This window comes from Struthio camelus, chromosome 1 (genome assembly GCF_040807025.1).
Source record: "Struthio camelus isolate bStrCam1 chromosome 1, bStrCam1.hap1, whole genome shotgun sequence".
NCBI classification, from domain to species: domain Eukaryota; kingdom Metazoa; phylum Chordata; class Aves; order Struthioniformes; family Struthionidae; genus Struthio; species Struthio camelus.
Window position 1 is genome coordinate 89,649,223 of NC_090942.1, and position 23,128 is coordinate 89,672,350.

General features: G+C 56.8%; 3 protein-coding genes across 3 annotated transcripts; all 3 read left to right on the forward strand.

The window, feature by feature from the left end:
* Positions 1 to 585: 585 nt before the first annotated feature.
* Positions 586 to 4,187, forward strand: LOC104152656 (trypsin II-P29-like). Its single transcript, XM_068956211.1, has 5 exons — positions 586 to 799; positions 1,976 to 2,138; positions 2,850 to 3,103; positions 3,418 to 3,554; positions 3,943 to 4,187. The coding sequence occupies exons 1-5, from the start codon at positions 760 to 762 to the stop codon at positions 4,090 to 4,092; spliced, it is 744 nt and encodes a 247-aa protein (XP_068812312.1). The 5' UTR covers positions 586 to 759; the 3' UTR covers positions 4,093 to 4,187.
* Positions 4,188 to 8,202: 4,015 nt separating this feature from the next.
* On the forward strand, positions 8,203 to 11,692 carry LOC138068502 (trypsin II-P29). The gene is made up of 5 exons (XM_068956237.1): positions 8,203 to 8,331; positions 9,508 to 9,670; positions 10,382 to 10,635; positions 10,950 to 11,086; positions 11,448 to 11,692. Exons 1-5 carry the CDS (start codon positions 8,292 to 8,294, stop codon positions 11,595 to 11,597), a joined length of 744 nt encoding a protein of 247 aa, XP_068812338.1. The 5' UTR covers positions 8,203 to 8,291; the 3' UTR covers positions 11,598 to 11,692.
* A 4,015-nt stretch (positions 11,693 to 15,707) lies between these two features.
* On the forward strand, positions 15,708 to 19,224 carry LOC138068500 (trypsin II-P29). Its single transcript, XM_068956226.1, has 5 exons — positions 15,708 to 15,836; positions 17,013 to 17,175; positions 17,887 to 18,140; positions 18,455 to 18,591; positions 18,980 to 19,224. The coding sequence occupies exons 1-5, from the start codon at positions 15,797 to 15,799 to the stop codon at positions 19,127 to 19,129; spliced, it is 744 nt and encodes a 247-aa protein (XP_068812327.1). The 5' UTR covers positions 15,708 to 15,796; the 3' UTR covers positions 19,130 to 19,224.
* The last annotated feature ends 3,904 nt before the right edge of the window (positions 19,225 to 23,128 follow it).

The window sequence follows — 23,128 nt, forward strand, 5'->3', positions numbered from 1 at the left end:
ATCTGGAAATAGACAAACTGATATCACTATTACCTCTTTCCTCATCCTATTCTCCAGTAACTAAGTTTTAACAAGATTAATATGAATCAGAAGAAATCACAGCACATAACTCATTGTTACATTACCATATTGTCATTTTGGAAAGTGCTCTGCATTTACAGAAAAAATTGTAGAAGTGGAAAGCCCTTTATGATGCCTCAACCCAGGTTCCTGAATAACCCACCCATTCCTTGATTATCTCCTACGAGAATGCAGCCAAAAATTGTTTCTCACTTACATATTTAGATCTAACAGCTCATAATTCCTGCTGGAAGTGAACTGGAAGAGCCAGAGGCATTATCTTTGTAATTCCTAGCCCTTGACAGAGACATGGATTTATATATTCTCAGAAGTAAATGCCGGGGCTACGTCTCCAGCGGCAAACAACTCTCTCTTTCAGTGCGGTGATGCTGCGGTGCAGTGCTGGCGGCTCAAGGGGCGCAGCAAGGAGAAGGGCTGCTGAAGGGAGGGGCGAGTGCAGGGCAGCTCTGTCAGGGGACGGGCAAGGACACCTGGCCCGGCTCAGGTACCTCAGTCAGCTGTGTCTTCGCTGTACCCAGATAAAGGAGCTAAGTTTGTCCACGCTGACGCAAGATCCTGGGAAGGGGAAAGCTGCAGAGACCCTGGCTTGGCAGAGATAAGGCTCTCCAGGAGTATAAAGCGGTGCACTTGCCAGAGCCCGTCCTTGTACATCTCTCAGAGCCTGGGGGCGGAGGCGCCATGAAGGTCTTCCTGATTCTCTCCTGCTTGGGAGCAGTTGGTGAGTTCTCCAAAGCGTCTGATCCTCCAGCTCTCTCTACGCCTCACTCTTGCCTTGTCTTCTCTGCCTGCCTTTCTCTTTCCCCCATGGCCCAACATTCTGCTTTTCTTCTACCCCCACCCATGTCAGAGGCTTGGACTCCCAGCTTCCTACAGGGACAGGGGAGGGAGCATATGACAGGGCGTATAAAGTTGCGAGTGGCCTGGGGAGACGGGGGAAGGATGCGTTGCTCCTCGTCCCTTCCTGCACGAGAACTCGGGGGTGGGTATCAAACAAAGCTAGGAGGTTTGGCGGGTTCAAAGCAAGCAAAGGATGATTCCTCTTCTTTTAGGAACGCGGTGAACCCCTTCCCACAGGGTACTGCAGGTGCAGATAGTTTACACGGCCGCAGACACAGAGGGGACACACTTGTGGGAGAAAAATCCATTGAGAGCTATGAGGTTCACTGACACTCCCTGTCTGACCTGGCCACCTCAGGACCCTGAGCTGCTGAAGGCCAGGAGCGTGTCTGGGGAAGGGTTTCCCCTCCTCTGCTCTTTGCATCTGTAATGGACCGTGTCAGAGCCCGGCTCCAGGCCTACGGCGTTCTAGCGGTCTCTACAAATGTGTTCTTTCTTACTCTGTGCTCTGACGTCCGCCCCCAGCTCTGCAGGCCTGCCTGCTCTCTCTCAGATTCCTGCACTGCCGGGCTTTCCCTTCTCTCTTGCTCACCCCTTGCCCCCCCCACCCTCCTCCCCCCAACAGATTACTAATTCTCCCGACACTCTCTACGGCGTTTGCCCTTTTCCAGTTCTCACCCTACACGGATGCGCACCATGTCCTTTCCCCACGACACAGCTGTCACATCCCATGCCAGCGGTGCCGTGGAAGGAATACACTGAAGCTTGCACACTTTTCCTTTGTGAAGTTCTTTGGCAGCTTCTGCTCTTCTCTTCTTCCCCTGACTCAGCGGGGTAACAGTGAGAGACTCGCGTTTCAGAGCAATGCAGAAAGAACCCAGGAGGAGGTTTCAGGAGTTGCTGTGAAGACTTCTGACGCTCCAGACTCTTTTGGCCCTTGCTAACTGCTCTGCGGCTCATTGCCCGCTGCTACGCCGGGCAATGGATTCAATTGCCGGGCAATCCAAGAGAATGGATTCAGACCCAGTGCTGTGAAACCCAACTCTCTTTCCCCTAGTTGCTGTCCCGGGGGATGCTGACGACGACAAGATCGTGGGAGGCTACAATTGCCCAGCGCATTCAGTGCCCTACCAGGTGTCCCTGAATGCTGGGTATCACTTCTGTGGCGGTTCCCTCATCAACAGCCAGTGGGTCCTGTCAGCTGCTCACTGCTACAAGTCGTAAGTGTGGGCTGTCTTGTGTATCTGGGTGGAGTCTAGTCAAGCCTTGCAAACCCATCACATTTGCAGCTACGGCACCTAGCAAGGCAGGGCAAGGCAGGGCAAGGCAGGGCAAGGCAGGGCAGGGTGGCAGGGCATGGTATGCCTGAAACCAAGGGAGGCACACTGCCCTCAGGCCCACCCTCTTAGATGATCTTCCCAATATTCCTACATTCTCAGCATCCTTTTCTGTGCACCCTAACACACCTTTCTGTGCACGTTGGCGTGTCCGTGTCCCCGTACCAGCTCACCAATAGCTTCTCCTCTTCCCTTTTGTCCTTTTTCATTCCTCCAGACTCTCCCCCGGGATCTTTTCCTCCCTGTTTGTAGGGCATACTTCCACGCAGAGGGCGCGCAGCTTCAGGATCCTGCTCCCCGGCAATGGGGAACCTAAGCTCTCTTCCCTAGGCCCTGTTCTAGGTGTCTGGAGTGATCCTTGTTTGCTCACACCATTGCCACAGCGGCCAGCTGGGGATCCACTGGACAGGATGCCCACCTGGCAAGGCTTTCCAGTCTCTGCCTTTCATGCGGTCATGAAGTTCCAAGAGCCGTGTGAGCCTTTGACTTGGGCAACACTCCCTTACTCTCTTCCAGGTTCTGCCAGTCCCCTTGCGGCACCAAGTCATTCTACCGGGCACTAACTGCTGCTCTTCTCTGCTGGTAATTTTGCAGCTCTATACAAGTGAGGCTGGGAGAGTACAACATTGATGTGCGGGAAGACAGCGAAGTGGTCAGGAGTTCTGCAGCAGTCATTCGCCATCCTAAATACAGTTCAAGAAGCCTTGATAACGACATTATGTTGATCAAGCTGGCATCCCCGGTGGCCTACAGCGCCGACGTTCAACCCATAGCTCTGCCCAGCTCCTGTGTCAAGGCGGGCACCAAGTGCCTGATTTCGGGGTGGGGAAACACACTGAGCAGTGGCTGTGAGTATCAGCGCAGGCTGCTCACAGGGTAACTGGCCACGCTTCTTCTGCTCTGCCACCGGGTCCGTGAGACCCACCTACGTTTCACCCCTGCTTTGCAGCCTTCTCCTGCTCCAGCCCCGAGTGCCCCACACCGCCCTGCCAGCGTGTCTCAGGCTACAACGCGCTTTGCTTTGCCTCATGCAGGCCAAGCATTTACTTTACCCTGCTTGGCTGGGTGGCTCTCGCACGCACGTCTGCAGGGCTTCCTGTTCACTGGCAGTACTGAGAGTCAGTCCCAAGATGAAACGTACCTCTCACTGCTCTCCCGGCAGCCAGTTTCCCTGAGATTCTCCAGTGCCTGCAGGCTCCAGTCTTGAGTGACCGAGAGTGCCGGAACGCTTACCCAGGCGAGATCTCCAGCAACATGATATGTGTAGGATTCCTGGAGGGTGGGAAAGACTCATGCCAGGTAAGAGCTGATGTCTAGGCAGAGCTCTGGCTCAGACACTTTTGTGCCTCAGGCTCCATGGCATATGCCAGAGCTCGTCAGAGTGCTGAGGCTTCCTCATCTCCAGGTGTGCAGTTCCAATACCGTGTCCTTCCAGTGGGGTTTGGACACAGGGTGGGCTTCCCCCAAAGCCAGCCGGTGCAGCCACACCTGGCTGGGCAAGGAGCGCAGCAGCGGTAAACTGTGGCGGGGCGGGAGGGGGGTCGGTCAGCAGAGAAGGGGTGGTATCCTTCTGTGCTCCCGTACCAGGGCCTGATCCACCTCCCTGGATTCTTTGTAACAGGCCAAGGCCTTTCCGGGTGACAGCCTGCTTTTAAATCAGCTCACGCTTCTAACTTTTTCCCTCCAGGGTGACTCGGGCGGCCCAGTTGTCTGCGACGGGACGCTCCAGGGAATCGTGTCATGGGGAATCGGGTGCGCTCAGAAAGGTTACCCCGGCGTCTACACCAAGGTCTGCAATTACGTCAGTTGGATCCAAGAAACCATTGCTGCCTACTGATGCCTCGATGACCACCCGGCTCCTTGGCCACTGCCCTCCTGCCCCATCACTTTCCTCTCAGGAAGATAATAGCACAAATAAAAACATACTTCAGAGCCTTGCAGATACTTCCTTTGGGGGCTGAAGCTCACTCTACACAAGTGGGGCTCCCTGCAGCCCTTACACCAGCTCCTCCTGAACCTTCCCTCGCTGCCTGTTCTCGTTTGGGTATGGTGCCCTGGGAGCCGTGCCCTAGAGCTGCTGGGCTGGCAGGCCAGGGGACAGGGCAGCGTGCCACCATGTAGGAGGTCTTCTGAGCTGGGCTCCTCCTTCTCTTTACTCCTGGCCCTCTTGCTCAGAAAGGGAGCAGAGGCAGCAGAGCTGGATCCCAGCAGCGGTGGAGCAGAGTCCCGTTCAGCTCCTGCTCATGGTGATGCTGTCGTCTCACCGGTACTGGGACAGCTTTGATGGTGCTCACTACAGCTATGGTGGGGGCTGGAGGAGCAAGCAGAGACAGGCACCACCTGTGGCCAACGATCCCCAGCCTCCCCCTTCACTTCCTGGGGGGGCATCTGAGGCAGGAGCCCCCTCCTGCAAGGGGGCTGGGCCCACCAGCACCTGCAACTGCAACTGACACAGAACAGCCGCTAGGGAAAGGCAAACAGTGGCAAACGGGTGGGGAAAAGGCCAGGCATCCCCCAGCAGCGTAAAGCACCAAAGGAAGATCAGCTAGGAAAGGAAGGATTGGGGGCGGGGAGGGGAGGGGGCTGGGCGTGGGCACCTGGTTGCCTCTTAGTGTTCGGCCTTCCGCCATTGTGTCTTTTGGCAGCGTCTCTTTTGGGGAGGAAGGCGAGTACCCGCACTTGGGAGCAAGGGAGGGGCACCTGGAGGACTGAGGGCAGGAGGCAGTGAGGCAGTAGCTCAGTAAGGAGAGACCGTGGCACTGGAGGGAAGGGCAGGAAACTCGGGAAAGGAACAGTGATCCTGCATGCAGCCAGAAGCAGCGACACAGCCCAGCCTCTGAGGTGGTGGGAAACAGACAGCCTCCTGGGAATCTTCAGCAAGCGACTGGACCGCACAGAAAGGACTTCCTATCCTTATAGGAAGGGCCCTGCAAGGACACAGCAGATGGGGGAGTTCTGATTTTACAGGTTTGATTTAGGCCATCTCATCCAGCATATCTCAGTTCACATGGAAAGTTAACTGGGTCGGTGGGTTGGTTTGTTTGTTTGCTTTTCCTACTGAAACATAGCCTGAGCGACCACAAGTCTTGCGGCCCGTTCTTAGACCACGAATGACGAGAGAAGCTGGGGCTTCCCCAGTGCAAGGCTCTCTCAGGCTCGGAGCCGTTCTTGGAACCACCTGCAACGGGAACTGACCTGGGATCTCGTCACAGGCTGATGCGGCGGGGGGAAGGCCGAGGTGCAAGACAGCCCAGTTACACTTCACCTGGGCTGGTAATTTCCTTCTTGCGCCTTGCAGCTACTTGTTTTGTGGCAAGCGAGGGGCGCGAGGGGGGTGAAGCTGACTGCACGTGACTGGGGCTCCCTGCAGCCCTTACTCTAGTTCTTCCTGCGCCTGCCTTTCCTCTTCTGGTTTAGGGGCTCCTTTTAGCCTCTGTAGAAGAACAGTGAGAGCAGGTGCAGTTGGACTGGAGTAGATGGACAGCTGCTCTCAGGGTGCTGGAAGTTGAGGGGAGCAGAGAAACATGAGCAGAAAGTTAAGGTGGCACTCACAGCCATCCTGAAAGCTGCCCTGCCTACAAAGGCGTCCCATAGTGCACTGTCTTTCCGGGCCCTTAGGCGGACGCAGTGATGCCTCCCTGCCTCCCAGAGCTTTGCCAAATCCCTCCACTTCTCATGGCACGTTTCTTTTGGTCATGCGTGTCTTTCCTTGCGTGTTGGGGTGGGGGGTTTTTTTGTTTTTTTTTAGCATGACAATTTGCTCTATTCTCTGTTTGGGAGGGGTGGGTTACAGCGTGTCTGGATGCCTAGCAGCACAAGAGGCATGAGTTGCAACATGCCATGGCCATTCTGTGAAATACGCGGGCCCACCACTTACGGCGCACCTGATGGTGATCAAAACGCTTGTTGGCGATGCACGTCACATTTCTCACTTTGCTGTAGCATGGGTTGCCTGATGTAATGACCTAATCACACATCACTGTTAAATGGGTGGGAAATGTTTAGCATGAGTGCTCTTTTGTCAAGAGACAGCTTGTTTGTCCCTTATGCCAGTGCCTCAGGTTAGCTCCTTCCCACCCCTGCTCAGATCCGCAGCAGCCTGTACGTGAGCTGCGGGAGAAGAAGGGGCCCAGCCGCAATAAGGAAGGGGACTTGGCACAGGCGCGGTGCCTGGAGGGTTCCCTCCTGCATCTCTGTGTAGCCTGCGCTGCCTGCTGATGTTGCCAAGATCTTCCTGCTGCTTCAAGTGCCCCCCCTCCCTCCCTACTCCCACCCCAGAAAGCGGACTGATCTTCTGAGACCACTGATGAAATGCCAGTCACGTCCCCTGTACGGCTGGCCTATGCCACACAGCTCTGCCGAGAGCCCTGACAGTCACTGCTAGAAGAGCCCCAGCCAAACCTGGCCCCAGCTTGATCCCCTCCTGCGGATCAACAACGGGAATATCCCCTAGAAGACGAGGAGGGGCGGGCGGGAGAGGCCAATGAGAACAGCTGCACGGACCAGGGCAGGATTGGCGAGGCCATGGCAGTGAGGCGGAAAGGGATGGAGCTGGCTGCCAGGGAAATGTGCTGCCTTGTCAAGTCAGGAACCTTGGCTCCCTATTGCCTCCGTTCTGTCTCACAGCCCTTGCCTTTAGAGCAGCCCCCCCACCCCCGATTTACAAGGCTTTTCATTACCTAATTTAGCACGCAATCTGTAGAGAGCGGCCAGAAAGACCTCCCCCGGAAGGGTCTGCGCAGCCCAAGCCTGTGTGGACAGGGCTGCTGCTGGGCAATTTAAACGTCCCCAAACCCAGACGCTCCCTCTGTGCTGTGAGAAACTGGGAGGGAGAGTTTGGGGACAAAAGGGAGGCCAAGGAGGCACCGGGAAAAGTGCGAGGTTCTCACAAGGCTGGTGCGGTGGCGTGGTCAGAGAAGGCTGCGGAGGAGGTTGGCTGTGGGAGCCAGTGCGGCTGGCGTGGTGAAAGGCAATGGAGGACGAGGGGCAACTGGCACCAGGGAAGCAGAGAGACCTGGACTAGAAGCAGAATGGGAAGGGACTGGTTGGGCTTGAGAAGTGTGAAGGAATGAGCGCAGGACTGCCTGGGCGAGCGGTCCGGGCCGGCAAGCCTGAGGAAGGAAAGATTCGTGTAAGAAGAATTGCCTGCCAACAGGTGGCCCCAAAGAAACCTGGTGCACCGGCGCAGGCAACCGGAAGGAACCGGCACGAGATGCCCTAAATCCACCAAGACTGAAGAGCCATCTGATGGGAACTGCACGCAGTCGCCATTCACCTAGCCAGAGTCCTCGTCCGGGCCCGAGGTACTAGCGCGTATGCTAGCTAGCTCTGGAAATGGGCTGCCAGTGCCTTCTCTGTGCCGCAACGGTCTTTTTTTCCCCGCTGGAACTGGAAATGCACAGCCAGTCTTCCCTTGATGCAGTCTTGCACGGCGTTGCTATCCAGCGCCAGCGCAGACAGGAGACCTCACCCCTTTCCTCACTGTCACATCTTTTCCTATGGTCTCAGACTGAATTAGAACACCTCTCCCTCTCCCCCTCCTCCCCTCCCACCCCCTCCCCCCCGCCCCTTCTCTGAAGACCAGAAAGCCTTCTGTGAAGTGCAATTACCCTCTTCTGCCTGGTGCTGGTGAACACGCCACTGACCCACTGCAAGATTTTTCTCAAAAGTAAACGCCGGGGCTACATCTCCAGCGGCAAACAACTCTCTCTTTCAGTGCGGTGATGCTGCGGTGCAGTGCTGGCGGCTCAAGGGGCGCAGCAAGGAGAAGGGCTGCTGAAGGGAGGGGCGAGTGCAGGGCAGCTCTGTCAGGGGACGGGCAAGGACACCTGGCCCGGCTCAGGTACCTCAGTCAGCTGTGTCTTCGCTGTACCCAGATAAAGGAGCTAAGTTTGTCCACGCTGACGCAAGATCCTGGGAAGGGGAAAGCTGCAGAGACCCTGGCTTGGCAGAGATAAGGCTCTCCAGGAGTATAAAGCGGTGCACTTGCCAGAGCCCGTCCTTGTACATCTCTCAGAGCCTGGGGGCGGAGGCGCCATGAAGGTCTTCCTGATTCTCTCCTGCTTGGGAGCAGCTGGTGAGTTCTCCAAAGCGTCTGATCCTCCAGCTCTCTCTACGCCTCACTCTTGCCTTGTCTTCTCTGCCTGCCTTTCTCTTTCCCCCATGGCCCAACATTCTGCTTTTCTTCTACCCCCACCCATGTCAGAGGCTTGGACTCCCAGCTTCCTACAGGGACAGGGGAGGGAGCATATGACAGGGCGTATAAAGTTGCGAGTGGCCTGGGGAGACGGGGGAAGGATGCGTTGCTCCTCGTCCCTTCCTGCACGAGAACTCGGGGGTGGGTATCAAACAAAGCTAGGAGGTTTGGCGGGTTCAAAGCAAGCAAAGGATGATTCCTCTTCTTTTAGGAACGCGGTGAACCCCTTCCCACAGGGTACTGCAGGTGCAGATAGTTTACACGGCCGCAGACACAGAGGGGACACACTTGTGGGAGAAAAATCCATTGAGAGCTATGAGGTTCACTGACACTCCCTGTCTGACCTGGCCACCTCAGGACCCTGAGCTGCTGAAGGCCAGGAGCGTGTCTGGGGAAGGGTTTCCCCTCCTCTGCTCTTTGCATCTGTAATGGACCGTGTCAGAGCCCGGCTCCAGGCCTACGGCGTTCTAGCGGTCTCTACAAATGTGTTCTTTCTTACTCTGTGCTCTGACGTCCGCCCCCAGCTCTGCAGGCCTGCCTGCTCTCTCTCAGATTCCTGCACTGCCGGGCTTTCCCTTCTCTCTTGCTCACCCCTTGCCCCCCCCACCCTCCTCCCCCCAACAGATTACTAATTCTCCCGACACTCTCTACGGCGTTTGCCCTTTTCCAGTTCTCACCCTACACGGATGCGCACCATGTCCTTTCCCCACGACACAGCTGTCACATCCCATGCCAGCGGTGCCGTGGAAGGAATACACTGAAGCTTGCACACTTTTCCTTTGTGAAGTTCTTTGGCAGCTTCTGCTCTTCTCTTCTTCCCCTGACTCAGCGGGGTAACAGTGAGAGACTCGCGTTTCAGAGCAATGCAGAAAGAACCCAGGAGGAGGTTTCAGGAGTTGCTGTGAAGACTTCTGACGCTCCAGACTCTTTTGGCCCTTGCTAACTGCTCTGCGGCTCATTGCCCGCTGCTACGCCGGGCAATGGATTCAATTGCCGGGCAATCCAAGAGAATGGATTCAGACCCAGTGCTGTGAAACCCAACTCTCTTTCCCCTAGTTGCTGTCCCGGGGGATGCTGACGACGACAAGATCGTGGGAGGCTACAATTGCCCAGCGCATTCAGTGCCCTACCAGGTGTCCCTGAATGCTGGGTATCACTTCTGTGGCGGTTCCCTCATCAACAGCCAGTGGGTCCTGTCAGCTGCTCACTGCTACAAGTCGTAAGTGTGGGCTGTCTTGTGTATCTGGGTGGAGTCTAGTCAAGCCTTGCAAACCCATCACATTTGCAGCTACGGCACCTAGCAAGGCAGGGCAAGGCAGGGCAAGGCAGGGCAAGGCAGGGCAGGGTGGCAGGGCATGGTATGCCTGAAACCAAGGGAGGCACACTGCCCTCAGGCCCACCCTCTTAGATGATCTTCCCAATATTCCTACATTCTCAGCATCCTTTTCTGTGCACCCTAACACACCTTTCTGTGCACGTTGGCGTGTCCGTGTCCCCGTACCAGCTCACCAATAGCTTCTCCTCTTCCCTTTTGTCCTTTTTCATTCCTCCAGACTCTCCCCCGGGATCTTTTCCTCCCTGTTTGTAGGGCATACTTCCACGCAGAGGGCGCGCAGCTTCAGGATCCTGCTCCCCGGCAATGGGGAACCTAAGCTCTCTTCCCTAGGCCCTGTTCTAGGTGTCTGGAGTGATCCTTGTTTGCTCACACCATTGCCACAGCGGCCAGCTGGGGATCCACTGGACAGGATGCCCACCTGGCAAGGCTTTCCAGTCTCTGCCTTTCATGCGGTCATGAAGTTCCAAGAGCCGTGTGAGCCTTTGACTTGGGCAACACTCCCTTACTCTCTTCCAGGTTCTGCCAGTCCCCTTGCGGCACCAAGTCATTCTACCGGGCACTAACTGCTGCTCTTCTCTGCTGGTAATTTTGCAGCTCTATACAAGTGAGGCTGGGAGAGTACAACATTGATGTGCGGGAAGACAGCGAAGTGGTCAGGAGTTCTGCAGCAGTCATTCGCCATCCTAAATACAGTTCAAGAAGCCTTGATAACGACATTATGTTGATCAAGCTGGCATCCCCGGTGGCCTACAGCGCCGACGTTCAACCCATAGCTCTGCCCAGCTCCTGTGTCAAGGCGGGCACCAAGTGCCTGATTTCGGGGTGGGGAAACACACTGAGCAGTGGCTGTGAGTATCAGCGCAGGCTGCTCACAGGGTAACTGGCCACGCTTCTTCTGCTCTGCCACCGGGTCCGTGAGACCCACCTACGTTTCACCCCTGCTTTGCAGCCTTCTCCTGCTCCAGCCCCGAGTGCCCCACACCGCCCTGCCAGCGTGTCTCAGGCTACAACGCGCTTTGCTTTGCCTCATGCAGGCCAAGCATTTACTTTACCCTGCTTGGCTGGGTGGCTCTCGCACGCACGTCTGCAGGGCTTCCTGTTCACTGGCAGTACTGAGAGTCAGTCCCAAGATGAAACGTACCTCTCACTGCTCTCCCGGCAGCCAGTTTCCCTGAGATTCTCCAGTGCCTGCAGGCTCCAGTCTTGAGTGACCGAGAGTGCCGGAACGCTTACCCAGGCGAGATCTCCAGCAACATGATATGTGTAGGATTCCTGGAGGGTGGGAAAGACTCATGCCAGGTAAGAGCTGATGTCTAGGCAGAGCTCTGGCTCAGACACTTTTGTGCCTCAGGCTCCATGGCATATGCCAGAGCTCGTCAGAGTGCTGAGGCTTCCTCATCTCCAGGTGTGCAGTTCCAATACCGTGTCCTTCCAGTGGGGTTTGGACAGGTGCAGCCACACCTGGCTGGGCAAGGAGCGCAGCAGCGGTAAACTGTGGCGGGGCGGGAGGGGGGTCGGTCAGCAGAGAAGGGGTGGTATCCTTCTGTGCTCCCGTACCAGGGCCTGATCCACCTCCCTGGATTCTTTGTAACAGGCCAAGGCCTTTCCGGGTGACAGCCTGCTTTTAAATCAGCTCACGCTTCTAACTTTTTCCCTCCAGGGTGACTCGGGCGGCCCAGTTGTCTGCGACGGGACGCTCCAGGGAATCGTGTCATGGGGAATCGGGTGCGCTCAGAAAGGTTACCCCGGCGTCTACACCAAGGTCTGCAATTACGTCAGTTGGATCCAAGAAACCATTGCTGCCTACTGATGCCTCGATGACCACCCGGCTCCTTGGCCACTGCCCTCCTGCCCCATCACTTTCCTCTCAGGAAGATAATAGCACAAATAAAAACATACTTCAGAGCCTTGCAGATACTTCCTTTGGGGGCTGAAGCTCACTCTACACAAGTGGGGCTCCCTGCAGCCCTTACACCAGCTCCTCCTGAACCTTCCCTCGCTGCCTGTTCTCGTTTGGGTATGGTGCCCTGGGAGCCGTGCCCTAGAGCTGCTGGGCTGGCAGGCCAGGGGACAGGGCAGCGTGCCACCATGTAGGAGGTCTTCTGAGCTGGGCTCCTCCTTCTCTTTACTCCTGGCCCTCTTGCTCAGAAAGGGAGCAGAGGCAGCAGAGCTGGATCCCAGCAGCGGTGGAGCAGAGTCCCGTTCAGCTCCTGCTCATGGTGATGCTGTCGTCTCACCGGTACTGGGACAGCTTTGATGGTGCTCACTACAGCTATGGTGGGGGCTGGAGGAGCAAGCAGAGACAGGCACCACCTGTGGCCAACGATCCCCAGCCTCCCCCTTCACTTCCTGGGGGGGCATCTGAGGCAGGAGCCCCCTCCTGCAAGGGGGCTGGGCCCACCAGCACCTGCAACTGCAACTGACACAGAACAGCCGCTAGGGAAAGGCAAACAGTGGCAAACGGGTGGGGAAAAGGCCAGGCATCCCCCAGCAGCGTAAAGCACCAAAGGAAGATCAGCTAGGAAAGGAAGGATTGGGGGCGGGGAGGGGAGGGGGCTGGGCGTGGGCACCTGGTTGCCTCTTAGTGTTCGGCCTTCCGCCATTGTGTCTTTTGGCAGCGTCTCTTTTGGGGAGGAAGGCGAGTACCCGCACTTGGGAGCAAGGGAGGGGCACCTGGAGGACTGAGGGCAGGAGGCAGTGAGGCAGTAGCTCAGTAAGGAGAGACCGTGGCACTGGAGGGAAGGGCAGGAAACTCGGGAAAGGAACAGTGATCCTGCATGCAGCCAGAAGCAGCGACACAGCCCAGCCTCTGAGGTGGTGGGAAACAGACAGCCTCCTGGGAATCTTCAGCAAGCGACTGGACCGCACAGAAAGGACTTCCTATCCTTATAGGAAGGGCCCTGCAAGGACACAGCAGATGGGGGAGTTCTGATTTTACAGGTTTGATTTAGGCCATCTCATCCAGCATATCTCAGTTCACATGGAAAGTTAACTGGGTCGGTGGGTTGGTTTGTTTGTTTGCTTTTCCTACTGAAACATAGCCTGAGCGACCACAAGTCTTGCGGCCCGTTCTTAGACCACGAATGACGAGAGAAGCTGGGGCTTCCCCAGTGCAAGGCTCTCTCAGGCTCGGAGCCGTTCTTGGAACCACCTGCAACGGGAACTGACCTGGGATCTCGTCACAGGCTGATGCGGCGGGGGGAAGGCCGAGGTGCAAGACAGCCCAGTTACACTTCACCTGGGCTGGTAATTTCCTTCTTGCGCCTTGCAGCTACTTGTTTTGTGGCAAGCGAGGGGCGCGAGGGGGGTGAAGCTGACTGCACGTGACTGGGGCTCCCTGCAGCCCTTACTCTAGTTCTTCCTGCGCCTGCCTTTCCTCTTCTGGTTTAGGGGCTCCTTTTAGCCTCTGTAGAAGAACAGTGAGAGCAGGTGCAGTTGGACTGGAGTAGATGGACAGCTGCTCTCAGGGTGCTGGAAGTTGAGGGGAGCAGAGAAACATGAGCAGAAAGTTAAGGTGGCACTCACAGCCATCCTGAAAGCTGCCCTGCCTACAAAGGCGTCCCATAGTGCACTGTCTTTCCGGGCCCTTAGGCGGACGCAGTGATGCCTCCCTGCCTCCCAGAGCTTTGCCAAATCCCTCCACTTCTCATGGCACGTTTCTTTTGGTCATGCGTGTCTTTCCTTGCGTGTTGGGGTGGGGGGTTTTTTTGTTTTTTTTTAGCATGACAATTTGCTCTATTCTCTGTTTGGGAGGGGTGGGTTACAGCGTGTCTGGATGCCTAGCAGCACAAGAGGCATGAGTTGCAACATGCCATGGCCATTCTGTGAAATACGCGGGCCCACCACTTACGGCGCACCTGATGGTGATCAAAACGCTTGTTGGCGATGCACGTCACATTTCTCACTTTGCTGTAGCATGGGTTGCCTGATGTAATGACCTAATCACACATCACTGTTAAATGGGTGGGAAATGTTTAGCATGAGTGCTCTTTTGTCAAGAGACAGCTTGTTTGTCCCTTATGCCAGTGCCTCAGGTTAGCTCCTTCCCACCCCTGCTCAGATCCGCAGCAGCCTGTACGTGAGCTGCGGGAGAAGAAGGGGCCCAGCCGCAATAAGGAAGGGGACTTGGCACAGGCGCGGTGCCTGGAGGGTTCCCTCCTGCATCTCTGTGTAGCCTGCGCTGCCTGCTGATGTTGCCAAGATCTTCCTGCTGCTTCAAGTGCCCCCCCTCCCTCCCTACTCCCACCCCAGAAAGCGGACTGATCTTCTGAGACCACTGATGAAATGCCAGTCACGTCCCCTGTACGGCTGGCCTATGCCACACAGCTCTGCCGAGAGCCCTGACAGTCACTGCTAGAAGAGCCCCAGCCAAACCTGGCCCCAGCTTGATCCCCTCCTGCGGATCAACAACGGGAATATCCCCTAGAAGACGAGGAGGGGCGGGCGGGAGAGGCCAATGAGAACAGCTGCACGGACCAGGGCAGGATTGGCGAGGCCATGGCAGTGAGGCGGAAAGGGATGGAGCTGGCTGCCAGGGAAATGTGCTGCCTTGTCAAGTCAGGAACCTTGGCTCCCTATTGCCTCCGTTCTGTCTCACAGCCCTTGCCTTTAGAGCAGCCCCCCCACCCCCGATTTACAAGGCTTTTCATTACCTAATTTAGCACGCAATCTGTAGAGAGCGGCCAGAAAGACCTCCCCCGGAAGGGTCTGCGCAGCCCAAGCCTGTGTGGACAGGGCTGCTGCTGGGCAATTTAAACGTCCCCAAACCCAGACGCTCCCTCTGTGCTGTGAGAAACTGGGAGGGAGAGTTTGGGGACAAAAGGGAGGCCAAGGAGGCACCGGGAAAAGTGCGAGGTTCTCACAAGGCTGGTGCGGTGGCGTGGTCAGAGAAGGCTGCGGAGGAGGTTGGCTGTGGGAGCCAGTGCGGCTGGCGTGGTGAAAGGCAATGGAGGACGAGGGGCAACTGGCACCAGGGAAGCAGAGAGACCTGGACTAGAAGCAGAATGGGAAGGGACTGGTTGGGCTTGAGAAGTGTGAAGGAATGAGCGCAGGACTGCCTGGGCGAGCGGTCCGGGCCGGCAAGCCTGAGGAAGGAAAGATTCGTGTAAGAAGAATTGCCTGCCAACAGGTGGCCCCAAAGAAACCTGGTGCACCGGCGCAGGCAACCGGAAGGAACCGGCACGAGATGCCCTAAATCCACCAAGACTGAAGAGCCATCTGATGGGAACTGCACGCAGTCGCCATTCACCTAGCCAGAGTCCTCGTCCGGGCCCGAGGTACTAGCGCGTATGCTAGCTAGCTCTGGAAATGGGCTGCCAGTGCCTTCTCTGTGCCGCAACGGTCTTTTTTTCCCCGCTGGAACTGGAAATGCACAGCCAGTCTTCCCTTGATGCAGTCTTGCACGGCGTTGCTATCCAGCGCCAGCGCAGACAGGAGACCTCACCCCTTTCCTCACTGTCACATCTTTTCCTATGGTCTCAGACTGAATTAGAACACCTCTCCCTCTCCCCCTCCTCCCCTCCCACCCCCTCCCCCCCGCCCCTTCTCTGAAGACCAGAAAGCCTTCTGTGAAGTGCAATTACCCTCTTCTGCCTGGTGCTGGTGAACACGCCACTGACCCACTGCAAGATTTTTCTCAAAAGTAAACGCCGGGGCTACATCTCCAGCGGCAAACAACTCTCTCTTTCAGTGCGGTGATGCTGCGGTGCAGTGCTGGCGGCTCAAGGGGCGCAGCAAGGAGAAGGGCTGCTGAAGGGAGGGGCGAGTGCAGGGCAGCTCTGTCAGGGGACGGGCAAGGACACCTGGCCCGGCTCAGGTACCTCAGTCAGCTGTGTCTTCGCTGTACCCAGATAAAGGAGCTAAGTTTGTCCACGCTGACGCAAGATCCTGGGAAGGGGAAAGCTGCAGAGACCCTGGCTTGGCAGAGATAAGGCTCTCCAGGAGTATAAAGCGGTGCACTTGCCAGAGCCCGTCCTTGTACATCTCTCAGAGCCTGGGGGCGGAGGCGCCATGAAGGTCTTCCTGATTCTCTCCTGCTTGGGAGCAGCTGGTGAGTTCTCCAAAGCGTCTGATCCTCCAGCTCTCTCTACGCCTCACTCTTGCCTTGTCTTCTCTGCCTGCCTTTCTCTTTCCCCCATGGCCCAACATTCTGCTTTTCTTCTACCCCCACCCATGTCAGAGGCTTGGACTCCCAGCTTCCTACAGGGACAGGGGAGGGAGCATATGACAGGGCGTATAAAGTTGCGAGTGGCCTGGGGAGACGGGGGAAGGATGCGTTGCTCCTCGTCCCTTCCTGCACGAGAACTCGGGGGTGGGTATCAAACAAAGCTAGGAGGTTTGGCGGGTTCAAAGCAAGCAAAGGATGATTCCTCTTCTTTTAGGAACGCGGTGAACCCCTTCCCACAGGGTACTGCAGGTGCAGATAGTTTACACGGCCGCAGACACAGAGGGGACACACTTGTGGGAGAAAAATCCATTGAGAGCTATGAGGTTCACTGACACTCCCTGTCTGACCTGGCCACCTCAGGACCCTGAGCTGCTGAAGGCCAGGAGCGTGTCTGGGGAAGGGTTTCCCCTCCTCTGCTCTTTGCATCTGTAATGGACCGTGTCAGAGACCGGCTCCAGGCCTACGGCGTTCTAGCGGTCTCTACAAATGTGTTCTTTCTTACTCTGTGCTCTGACGTCCGCCCCCAGCTCTGCAGGCCTGCCTGCTCTCTCTCAGATTCCTGCACTGCCGGGCTTTCCCTTCTCTCTTGCTCACCCCTTGCCCCCCCCACCCTCCTCCCCCCAACAGATTACTAATTCTCCCGACACTCTCTACGGCGTTTGCCCTTTTCCAGTTCTCACCCTACACGGATGCGCACCATGTCCTTTCCCCACGACACAGCTGTCACATCCCATGCCAGCGGTGCCGTGGAAGGAATACACTGAAGCTTGCACACTTTTCCTTTGTGAAGTTCTTTGGCAGCTTCTGCTCTTCTCTTCTTCCCCTGACTCAGCGGGGTAACAGTGAGAGACTCGCGTTTCAGAGCAATGCAGAAAGAACCCAGGAGGAGGTTTCAGGAGTTGCTGTGAAGACTTCTGACGCTCCAGACTCTTTTGGCCCTTGCTAACTGCTCTGCGGCTCATTGCCCGCTGCTACGCCGGGCAATGGATTCAATTGCCGGGCAATCCAAGAGAATGGATTCAGACCCAGTGCTGTGAAACCCAACTCTCTTTCCCCTAGTTGCTGTCCCGGGGGATGCTGACGACGACAAGATCGTGGGAGGCTACAATTGCCCAGCGCATTCAGTGCCCTACCAGGTGTCCCTGAATGCTGGGTATCACTTCTGTGGCGGTTCCCTCATCAACAGCCAGTGGGTCCTGTCAGCTGCTCACTGCTACAAGTCGTAAGTGTGGGCTGTCTTGGGTATCTGGGTGGAGTCTAGTCAAGCCTTGCAAACCCATCACATTTGCAGCTACGGCACCTAGCAAGGCAGGGCAAGGCAGGGCAAGGCAGGGCAAGGCAGGGCAGGGTGGCAGGGCATGGTATGCCTGAAACCAAGGGAGGCACACTGCCCTCAGGCCCACCCTCTTAGATGATCTTCCCAATATTCCTACATTCTCAGCATCCTTTTCTGTGCACCCTAACACACCTTTCTGTGCACGTTGGCGTGTCCGTGTCCCCGTACCAGCTCACCAATAGCTTCTCCTCTTCCCTTTTGTCCTTTTTCATTCCTCCAGACTCTCCCCCGGGATCTTTTCCTCCCTGTTTGTAGGGCATACTTCCACGCAGAGGGCGCGCAGCTTCAGGATCCTGCTCCCCGGCAATGGGGAACCTAAGCTCTCTTCCCTAGGCCCTGTTCTAGGTGTCTGGAGTGATCCTTGTTTGCTCACACCATTGCCACAGCGGCCAGCTGGGGATCCACTGGACAGGATGCCCACCTGGCAAGGCTTTCCAGTCTCTGCCTTTCATGCGGTCATGAAGTTCCAAGAGCCGTGTGAGCCTTTGACTTGGGCAACACTCCCTTACTCTCTTCCAGGTTCTGCCAGTCCCCTTGCGGCACCAAGTCATTCTACCGGGCACTAACTGCTGCTCTTCTCTGCTGGTAATTTTGCAGCTCTATACAAGTGAGGCTGGGAGAGTACAACATTGATGTGCGGGAAGACAGCGAAGTGGTCAGGAGTTCTGCAGCAGTCATTCGCCATCCTAAATACAGTTCAAGAAGCCTTGATAACGACATTATGTTGATCAAGCTGGCATCCCCGGTGGCCTACAGCGCCGACGTTCAACCCATAGCTCTGCCCAGCTCCTGTGTCAAGGCGGGCACCAAGTGCCTGATTTCGGGGTGGGGAAACACACTGAGCAGTGGCTGTGAGTATCAGCGCAGGCTGCTCACAGGGTAACTGGCCACGCTTCTTCTGCTCTGCCACCGGGTCCGTGAGACCCACCTACGTTTCACCCCTGCTTTGCAGCCTTCTCCTGCTCCAGCCCCGAGTGCCCCACACCGCCCTGCCAGCGTGTCTCAGGCTACAACGCGCTTTGCTTTGCCTCATGCAGGCCAAGCATTTACTTTACCCTGCTTGGCTGGGTGGCTCTCGCACGCACGTCTGCAGGGCTTCCTGTTCACTGGCAGTACTGAGAGTCAGTCCCAAGATGAAACGTACCTCTCACTGCTCTCCCGGCAGCCAGTTTCCCTGAGATTCTCCAGTGCCTGCAGGCTCCAGTCTTGAGTGACCGAGAGTGCCGGAACGCTTACCCAGGCGAGATCTCCAGCAACATGATATGTGTAGGATTCCTGGAGGGTGGGAAAGACTCATGCCAGGTAAGAGCTGATGTCTAGGCAGAGCTCTGGCTCAGACACTTTTGTGCCTCAGGCTCCATGGCATATGCCAGAGCTCGTCAGAGTGCTGAGGCTTCCTCATCTCCAGGTGTGCAGTTCCAATACCGTGTCCTTCCAGTGGGGTTTGGACACAGGGTGGGCTTCCCCCAAAGCCAGCCGGTGCAGCCACACCTGGCTGGGCAAGGAGCGCAGCAGCGGTAAACTGTGGCGGGGCGGGAGGGGGGTCGGTCAGCAGAGAAGGGGTGGTATCCTTCTGTGCTCCCGTACCAGGGCCTGATCCACCTCCCTGGATTCTTTGTAACAGGCCAAGGCCTTTCCGGGTGACAGCCTGCTTTTAAATCAGCTCACGCTTCTAACTTTTTCCCTCCAGGGTGACTCGGGCGGCCCAGTTGTCTGCGACGGGACGCTCCAGGGAATCGTGTCATGGGGAATCGGGTGCGCTCAGAAAGGTTACCCCGGCGTCTACACCAAGGTCTGCAATTACGTCAGTTGGATCCAAGAAACCATTGCTGCCTACTGATGCCTCGATGACCACCCGGCTCCTTGGCCACTGCCCTCCTGCCCCATCACTTTCCTCTCAGGAAGATAATAGCACAAATAAAAACATACTTCAGAGCCTTGCAGATACTTCCTTTGGGGGCTGAAGCTCACTCTACACAAGTGGGGCTCCCTGCAGCCCTTACACCAGCTCCTCCTGAACCTTCCCTCGCTGCCTGTTCTCGTTTGGGTATGGTGCCCTGGGAGCCGTGCCCTAGAGCTGCTGGGCTGGCAGGCCAGGGGACAGGGCAGCGTGCCACCATGTAGGAGGTCTTCTGAGCTGGGCTCCTCCTTCTCTTTACTCCTGGCCCTCTTGCTCAGAAAGGGAGCAGAGGCAGCAGAGCTGGATCCCAGCAGCGGTGGAGCAGAGTCCCGTTCAGCTCCTGCTCATGGTGATGCTGTCGTCTCACCGGTACTGGGACAGCTTTGATGGTGCTCACTACAGCTATGGTGGGGGCTGGAGGAGCAAGCAGAGACAGGCACCACCTGTGGCCAACGATCCCCAGCCTCCCCCTTCACTTCCTGGGGGGGCATCTGAGGCAGGAGCCCCCTCCTGCAAGGGGGCTGGGCCCACCAGCACCTGCAACTGCAACTGACACAGAACAGCCGCTAGGGAAAGGCAAACAGTGGCAAACGGGTGGGGAAAAGGCCAGGCATCCCCCAGCAGCGTAAAGCACCAAAGGAAGATCAGCTAGGAAAGGAAGGATTGGGGGCGGGGAGGGGAGGGGGCTGGGCGTGGGCACCTGGTTGCCTCTTAGTGTTCGGCCTTCCGCCATTGTGTCTTTTGGCAGCGTCTCTTTTGGGGAGGAAGGCGAGTACCCGCACTTGGGAGCAAGGGAGGGGCACCTGGAGGACTGAGGGCAGGAGGCAGTGAGGCAGTAACTCAGTAAGGAGAGACCGTGGCACTGGAGGGAAGGGCAGGAAACTCGGGAAAGGAACAGTGATCCTGCATGCAGCCAGAAGCAGCGACACAGCCCAGCCTCTGAGGTGGTGGGAAACAGACAGCCTCCTGGGAATCTTCAGCAAGCGACTGGACCGCACAGAAAGGACTTCCTATCCTTATAGGAAGGGCCCTGCAAGGACACAGCAGATGGGGGAGTTCTGATTTTACAGGTTTGATTTAGGCCATCTCATCCAGCATATCTCAGTTCACATGGAAAGTTAACTGGGTCGGTGGGTTGGTTTGTTTGTTTGCTTTTCCTACTGAAACATAGCCTGAGCGACCACAAGTCTTGCGGCCCGTTCTTAGACCACGAATGACGAGAGAAGCTGGGGCTTCCCCAGTGCAAGGCTCTCTCAGGCTCGGAGCCGTTCTTGGAACCACCTGCAACGGGAACTGACCTGGGATCTCGTCACAGGCTGATGCGGCGGGGGGAAGGCCGAGGTGCAAGACAGCCCAGTTACACTTCACCTGGGCTGGTAATTTCCTTCTTGCGCCTTGCAGCTACTTGTTTTGTGGCAAGCGAGGGGCGCGAGGGGGGTGAAGCTGACTGCACGTGACTGGGGCTCCCTGCAGCCCTTACTCTAGTTCTTCCTGCGCCTGCCTTTCCTCTTCTGGTTTAGGGGCTCCTTTTAGCCTCTGTAGAAGAACAGTGAGAGCAGGTGCAGTTGGACTGGAGTAGATGGACAGCTGCTCTCAGGGTGCTGGAAGTTGAGGGGAGCAGAGAAACATGAGCAGAAAGTTAAGGTGGCACTCACAGCCATCCTGAAAGCTGCCCTGCCTACAAAGGCGTCCCATAGTGCACTGTCTTTCCGGGCCCTTAGGCGGACGCAGTGATGCCTCCCTGCCTCCCAGAGCTTTGCCAAATCCCTCCACTTCTCATGGCACGTTTCTTTTGGTCATGCGTGTCTTTCCTTGCGTGTTGGGGTGGGGGGTTTTTTTGTTTTTTTTTAGCATGACAATTTGCTCTATTCTCTGTTTGGGAGGGGTGGGTTACAGCGTGTCTGGATGCCTAGCAGCACAAGAGGCATGAGTTGCAACATGCCATGGCCATTCTGTGAAATACGCGGGCCCACCACTTACGGCGCACCTGATGGTGATCAAAACGCTTGTTGGCGATGCACGTCACATTTCTCACTTTGCTGTAGCATGGGTTGCCTGATGTAATGACCTAATCACACATCACTGTTAAATGGGTGGGAAATGTTTAGCATGAGTGCTCTTTTGTCAAGAGACAGCTTGTTTGTCCCTTATGCCAGTGCCTCAGGTTAGCTCCTTCCCACCCCTGCTCAGATCCGCAGCAGCCTGTACGTGAGCTGCGGGAGAAGAAGGGGCCCAGCCGCAATAAGGAAGGGGACTTGGCACAGGCGCGGTGCCTGGAGGGTTCCCTCCTGCATCTCTGTGTAGCCTGCGCTGCCTGCTGATGTTGCCAAGATCTTCCTGCTGCTTCAAGTGCCCCCCCTCCCTCCCTACTCCCACCCCAGAAAGCGGACTGATCTTCTGAGACCACTGATGAAATGCCAGTCACGTCCCCTGTACGGCTGGCCTATGCCACACAGCTCTGCCGAGAGCCCTGACAGTCACTGCTAGAAGAGCCCCAGCCAAACCTGGCCCCAGCTTGATCCCCTCCTGCGGATCAACAACGGGAATATCCCCTAGAAGACGAGGAGGGGCGGGCGGGAGAGGCCAATGAGAACAGCTGCACGGACCAGGGCAGGATTGGCGAGGCCATGGCAGTGAGGCGGAAAGGGATGGAGCTGGCTGCCAGGGAAATGTGCTGCCTTGTCAAGTCAGGAACCTTGGCTCCCTATTGCCTCCGTTCTGTCTCACAGCCCTTGCCTTTAGAGCAGCCCCCCCACCCCCGATTTACAAGGCTTTTCATTACCTAATTTAGCACGCAATCTGTAGAGAGCGGCCAGAAAGACCTCCCCCGGAAGGGTCTGCGCAGCCCAAGCCTGTGTGGACAGGGCTGCTGCTGGGCAATTTAAACGTCCCCAAACCCAGACGCTCCCTCTGTGCTGTGAGAAACTGGGAGGGAGAGTTTGGGGACAAAAGGGAGGCCAAGGAGGCACCGGGAAAAGTGCGAGGTTCTCACAAGGCTGGTGCGGTGGCGTGGTCAGAGAAGGCTGCGGAGGAGGTTGGCTGTGGGAGCCAGTGCGGCTGGCGTGGTGAAAGGCAATGGAGGACGAGGGGCAACTGGCACCAGGGAAGCAGAGAGACCTGGACTAGAAGCAGAATGGGAAGGGACTGGTTGGGCTTGAGAAGTGTGAAGGAATGAGCGCAGGACTGCCTGGGCGAGCGGTCCGGGCCGGCAAGCCTGAGGAAGGAAAGATTCGTGTAAGAAGAATTGCCTGCCAACAGGTGGCCCCAAAGAAACCTGGTGCACCGGCGCAGGCAACCGGAAGGAACCGGCACGAGATGCCCTAAATCCACCAAGACTGAAGAGCCATCTGATGGGAACTGCACGCAGTCGCCATTCACCTAGCCAGAGTCCTCGTCCGGGCCCGAGGTACTAGCGCGTATGCTAGCTAGCTCTGGAAATGGGCTGCCAGTGCCTTCTCTGTGCCGCAACGGTCTTTTTTTCCCCGCTGGAACTGGAAATGCACAGCCAGTCTTCCCTTGATGCAGTCTTGCACGGCGTTGCTATCCAGCGCCAGCGCAGACAGGAGACCTCACCCCTTTCCTCACTGTCACATCTTTTCCTATGGTCTCAGACTGAATTAGAACACCTCTCCCTCTCCCCCTCCTCCCCTCCCACCCCCTCCCCCCCGCCCCTTCTCTGAAGACCAGAAAGCCTTCTGTGAAGTGCAATTACCCTCTTCTGCCTGGTGCTGGTGAACACGCCACTGACCCACTGCAAGATTTTTCTCAAAAGTAAACGCCGGGGCTACATCTCCAGCGGCAAACAACTCTCTCTTTCAGTGCGGTGATGCTGCGGTGCAGTGCTGGCGGCTCAAGGGGCGCAGCAAGGAGAAGGGCTGCTGAAGGGAGGGGCGAGTGCAGGGCAGCTCTGTCAGGGGACGGGCAAGGACACCTGGCCCG